Consider the following 4,707-nt stretch of genomic DNA (forward strand, 5'->3'; position numbering starts at 1 on the left):
TGAACATATTAATTCTACAGTTATTCAACTCTCTTTTTTAGCTAATATTCTGCATAGAACATTACTCTCAAGTGTGCCCAGGAGCTATACAAGTCTTTCAGTTAAGTATCTAAACAGTTTACTAATTTTGTTTTCCATACAAATAAAAACAGCTAGCTATGCTCAAGCTTTTTTTTTTTTAAACTAGAAGCATAAATATGAATCTATAATAGAATATTCAATAGACCTTTGAATTACCACAGTGGCAATATGCATTGCAGTATCTCTTCACATTGTGATTTGTTGCATGCTAAACTCATGCATCACACAAAGTGCCAGAAAAATAAATTTACTGAGGTGCCACTTGACAATAAGAGAATAGATTGTAAAATATTCAAGAAAGAAAGATGAAAGTGGCAAATTTGCAAACAAAAACTAGTCTTCTGTGCAATGTATACATTCAAAACAACACTACATGAGCTCAGCAATTACATTTAATGAGAACTATAATCTCCACGCAATTACAAAAGAACCATTAGATAAGAAATTAAAAGCATTAACTGCATATTTAAAACATTATTTATCATTATGAGCCGAGTGCTGTAAGGTGAAAAATTTGTAAAGGACATAAACATGCTGCCTTTTCTCCATCACAGAATTCATTTGTGTACCGTTATCTCAGGGCTAAGAAGACAGCATTAGCACACTGTTAGCAATTCAGGTTTTATTAATGCTGTCAGACATGATTCCATCTGAATAATCCCCAGGATTAATTAGCTGGGACCACACTCTTGAAATCAAAAGTGCTTTGAAGAAGATGAGAGAGAAAAGGGAAAAGACAAGGAAAGAAAGCATTTTGAAATAGACGCCACTCAGCACATTTGACAACAACACAGAATTTTTAGTCTGAGGAAAGAATGACTTTTGGACACAAGTACTTTTTCCTCTCATCGTACCTGTCCTGGATCATTGTACCACAGTTCTTCATGGAGACGATCGGGGTGTGCTTTTTTACGCTTAATTTCTGCAATGACGTCAATAACATCAGAATCCGAACTGCTGGAGCAGCTGCTGTCATCTTCAGAGTCACACTCTGACTCACTGGAGCTCTCTGATTCACACAGGAGAAATAAAGACAGCTGAAAAACAGTTCCACGTACTCTCTTCTCCACAGCACTGCACTCTCTAACATAGCATATGTAACTATGGCATACTCAAAGTTATTAAAGTTGTCCATGACAGTCACACCAACAAAAAGAGGGACAGCAACTGTATTTTTAATTAAAAATTACTCAAATACTATAGATAGTAAACGCCTATGACTAGTGTGAGCTAAACAGAACCTCTTATGGTATTTCTGCTTGTTATGAGCAAAATGCTTATTTCTAGTTTCATTTTACCTAAAAAAAGTCTTGTCTCTAGCAGCATATTGTCTATTTAAGAGTTCTGAAACAGCACATGTGTAGAATTGTTATAGAACATGTACTCTTAGATTCATTTTTCAAAATCAAATATTTCTAATAAAACCATTAACACATACTAGAAACCACAGGCAAGAAGAAAACCTGGAACTACTAGCTGACTGAATCCAGTCATGAGTTTTATATAAGTCCTGTTCTGTTAGTTTTCCTCATTTTTTAAGACATTTTTCTTTTTATTAACCAAAACCAAGGGGAAAAAAAAGAACAGACCATGGTTTCACAGAATCTCCTGAGTTGGAAGGGACCCACAAGGATACTCAAGTCTAGCTCCTGGCCCTGGCCCTGCACAGGACAACCCCAAGAATCACACCATGTGCCTGACAACATTGTCCAAACGCTTCTTGAACTCTGGCAGGCTTGCTGCTGTGGTCTTACCCCATCTCCTTGGTCGTGTTGTCAAAGCAATGTTAACAAGTGTCTGGACTTAATATTTAAAAAAATACCACACAGAAAAACCCCAGAGCTCGATCCCACATATCTCTAACTTCCTGTGGTACTTTCAAGCAACTCTCTTCCTTATGCATGTAAGGTCACTTCCACAGACCTCCTCAGCTCCAATGTAAATAAATGCCTTCATAGCCTAAACATATACCATGATGTAAGTAAGGTTTATTGTTCTTGGGAAAGAATGCAACATTTCTTTCATTTCTAAGTCTTGACTTAAGAGAATATATTACTACACTGTCAGTGTTTTGAAATACTGCGGTTTAAAATATAGGCATTTATTGAACATGAGACTTTCCTTAGCTAAAAACAAGAAGATAAAATGAGAGTATCACTAGCAAAATGTTTCCCCTTTTAAAAAAAAAATAAACCAAAAATATATTTTTATATAGTTCATAATTTGGCATAAGGCATTATTAAAATATGTCCTTGGAACATATGGTTTACATAGGTCACATATGCTCAGTTGAAATCTAATTTTCTCTAAATATGAACACATGTATTCCTACAAATATTCACAAATACTTAAGTATTAAAAGTTTTCTAATACACAACTGACTACTGTTTAAGTCTAATTTCAAGTGCAAAATGAGTGTGGGATCTGTGAGAGTAAGCTGGAGTTCTAAAAGACCAATGCAGAACTTTTGGATTTCACATTCTGAAATCACAGAGTCATAGAATAGTTTAGGCTGGAAGGGATCTTAAAGATCATCTAGTTCCAGCCTCTGCCACAGTCAGGGACACCTGCTAGACCAGGTTGCTCAATGCCCCATTCAATCTGGACTTCAACACTTCCAAGGATGGGGCATTCACAGCTTCTGTGGGCAACCTGTTCCAGAGCCTCATTACTCTCATAGTAAAGAATTTCTTCCATAACCAGCCTTTCATGATCTAAAATTGCTCCTGGAGTGCATTGCTATCTCATCACAATACACAGTTACTGCTAACACAAAGGCAGAAACAGAGACAGCATTTACTGAACTACAAAGTAAGACAAACTACTAGACACTACAGCAGTATGGCTGCAGGAGAAGCTGGCACAGACACCAACTCAGTCCAGAGGACCAGTGAAGATGCAGAGCCCTTGGGTCCTCCAGAAAGAGTGGAAAAAGAAACACAGAGAAGTTGCTCTTGGCCCTGTCATATATGAGCCTGGAGCAGCAGGCTTTCTTCCTGCAGAGGTCGGAAGAAGTGAAGGCTTTACACAGGTATGTTGAATGTAGAAGTTTTGTTTGTTTCAATCACATGAAAAAACACCTCCTAAAAACCCTATAGTTAACTTTGCTAGTTATTCTTGAATGAGTTTACATATGTGCAAATCTCCTGTTCAAAAAAGTGTACAAAATCCCCCAAAATAATTATTTCCTTTAGAAAAGTGAATTCACAATTTATTTAATCTGTTTTTCTTTCATCTTAATTGTATCCTTTTATACTGTCAGTATGTAACTGACCATGCCGTTATGTCTGTATTTCAACTTTAAAAAGCACATATAAAATATTCTAAAGAGTTCCTAAGCTATGAGTCTGAAGCAGCTCACTTGGCAAACATGAAGCATCAGTTAAAAAACTAGTTAAAAAGCAAGCCCAACAGAGCATCTAGATTACTGTGATATACCTACAAATTTCTTAAGTTAAAGCAACTGACTAAAATCACATTATGAAACATTTAAATGCAGGAACTATGAAAAGAACAGTCCTCACAAAACCAAGTAAGGAAAATAGCTTTCACTGACTTCTGAGTAGACAAACTGCTATAAAAATCTATGCCCTGCTAATTTGACCAGCATTTCCCCAATAACTGATAGTGCCAGCAGACATTTCACTGCAAGAAGATCCATATGAGCGGGACATGATAATGCAGATAAAATATGTTACGAAAACTGATACGTCTGCATAAACCTGATCATAGTAAGCAGACTTGCATAACAAAAATACAACCCAGAAGAAAGCCACAGTGCCATAAAAAGCAGACATATGAGTTTGTCACCACTACTCTTGCTTACTTTTTAGACATATAAGACCAGGAGCTTCTCAAAGCCCCTCCTATACCATTCTCTGGACTATCTGATCATGCTTAGGGTGCTTTTATGCCATGAAAGAAACTTTAGCGTAAGGTAGTGCTGAATAGTCTACGTTTTCCCCTAGGCTTTCTGGGTAAAGAATCTACCTCTGCTTCAGTCAAAAGCAACAGTAAAACTCCCATGGATATGCAATACAAAGGAGAGATTTAAAAAACACAGATTAACCTACAAACATCATTAAATACACACAACTGCCAAAGCAAGTTAACCATGGATTATTCAATTTCAGAGCTCTGTTACCATTTTGGCCTACCTAAATCTTCATCCAGTTTGGTTTTCGGTGGCTCCCACGGTGGCCTGGCTGCTTTGGCCTTTGCCTGCCGCTTTCCTAACTCCTCATCAAACTTTTCATACAGATCTCGGAGCTTGCTTGTTCCTACCACAGTAGAGTCCCCCTGTCAATAAAAATCATTGGTTCACCAGGTGAACTAACAGAGAAATTATTTCATTTGCTGGTATAACATTTCTCCAAGGTAGTGGAAATATATGGTGCTTGAGGCATCTTTGCCTAAACACAGGTATAATGGGAAAAATGACATCTTTCCCTCCTGGCAACAAAAAAATGTACCCCTCTTCCATGTAACACTAACCTGAATGCTAACAGAGAGAAGAAACTGATTAAAATAGAGAAAAATATCAATGAATAAAGCCTCTAAAAGGGTTAAAAGACCGAGATGATTGGGAAGCAAGAAGAATTAAACGACACAAAACATGATCCTGCT

General features: G+C 37.0%; 1 protein-coding gene across 1 annotated transcript in view; it reads right to left on the reverse strand.

Moving 5' to 3' along the window:
* DROSHA (drosha, ribonuclease type III) overlaps nucleotides 1–4,707 on the reverse strand; it is a 67,025-nt gene that overhangs the window by 57,190 nt on the left and 5,128 nt on the right. Inside the window, exons 4-5 of the mRNA XM_009079616.1 lie at nucleotides 4,239–4,380; nucleotides 936–1,090 (exon numbers count right to left, since the gene is read on the reverse strand). Coding sequence (XP_009077864.1) covers nucleotides 936–1,090; nucleotides 4,239–4,380 — 297 coding nt within the window. The remainder of the gene's footprint in view (nucleotides 1–935; nucleotides 1,091–4,238; nucleotides 4,381–4,707) is intronic.

This window comes from Acanthisitta chloris, unplaced genomic scaffold, assembly GCF_000695815.1.
Source record: "Acanthisitta chloris isolate BGI_N310 unplaced genomic scaffold, ASM69581v1 scaffold1598, whole genome shotgun sequence".
NCBI lineage: Eukaryota > Metazoa > Chordata > Aves > Passeriformes > Acanthisittidae > Acanthisitta > Acanthisitta chloris.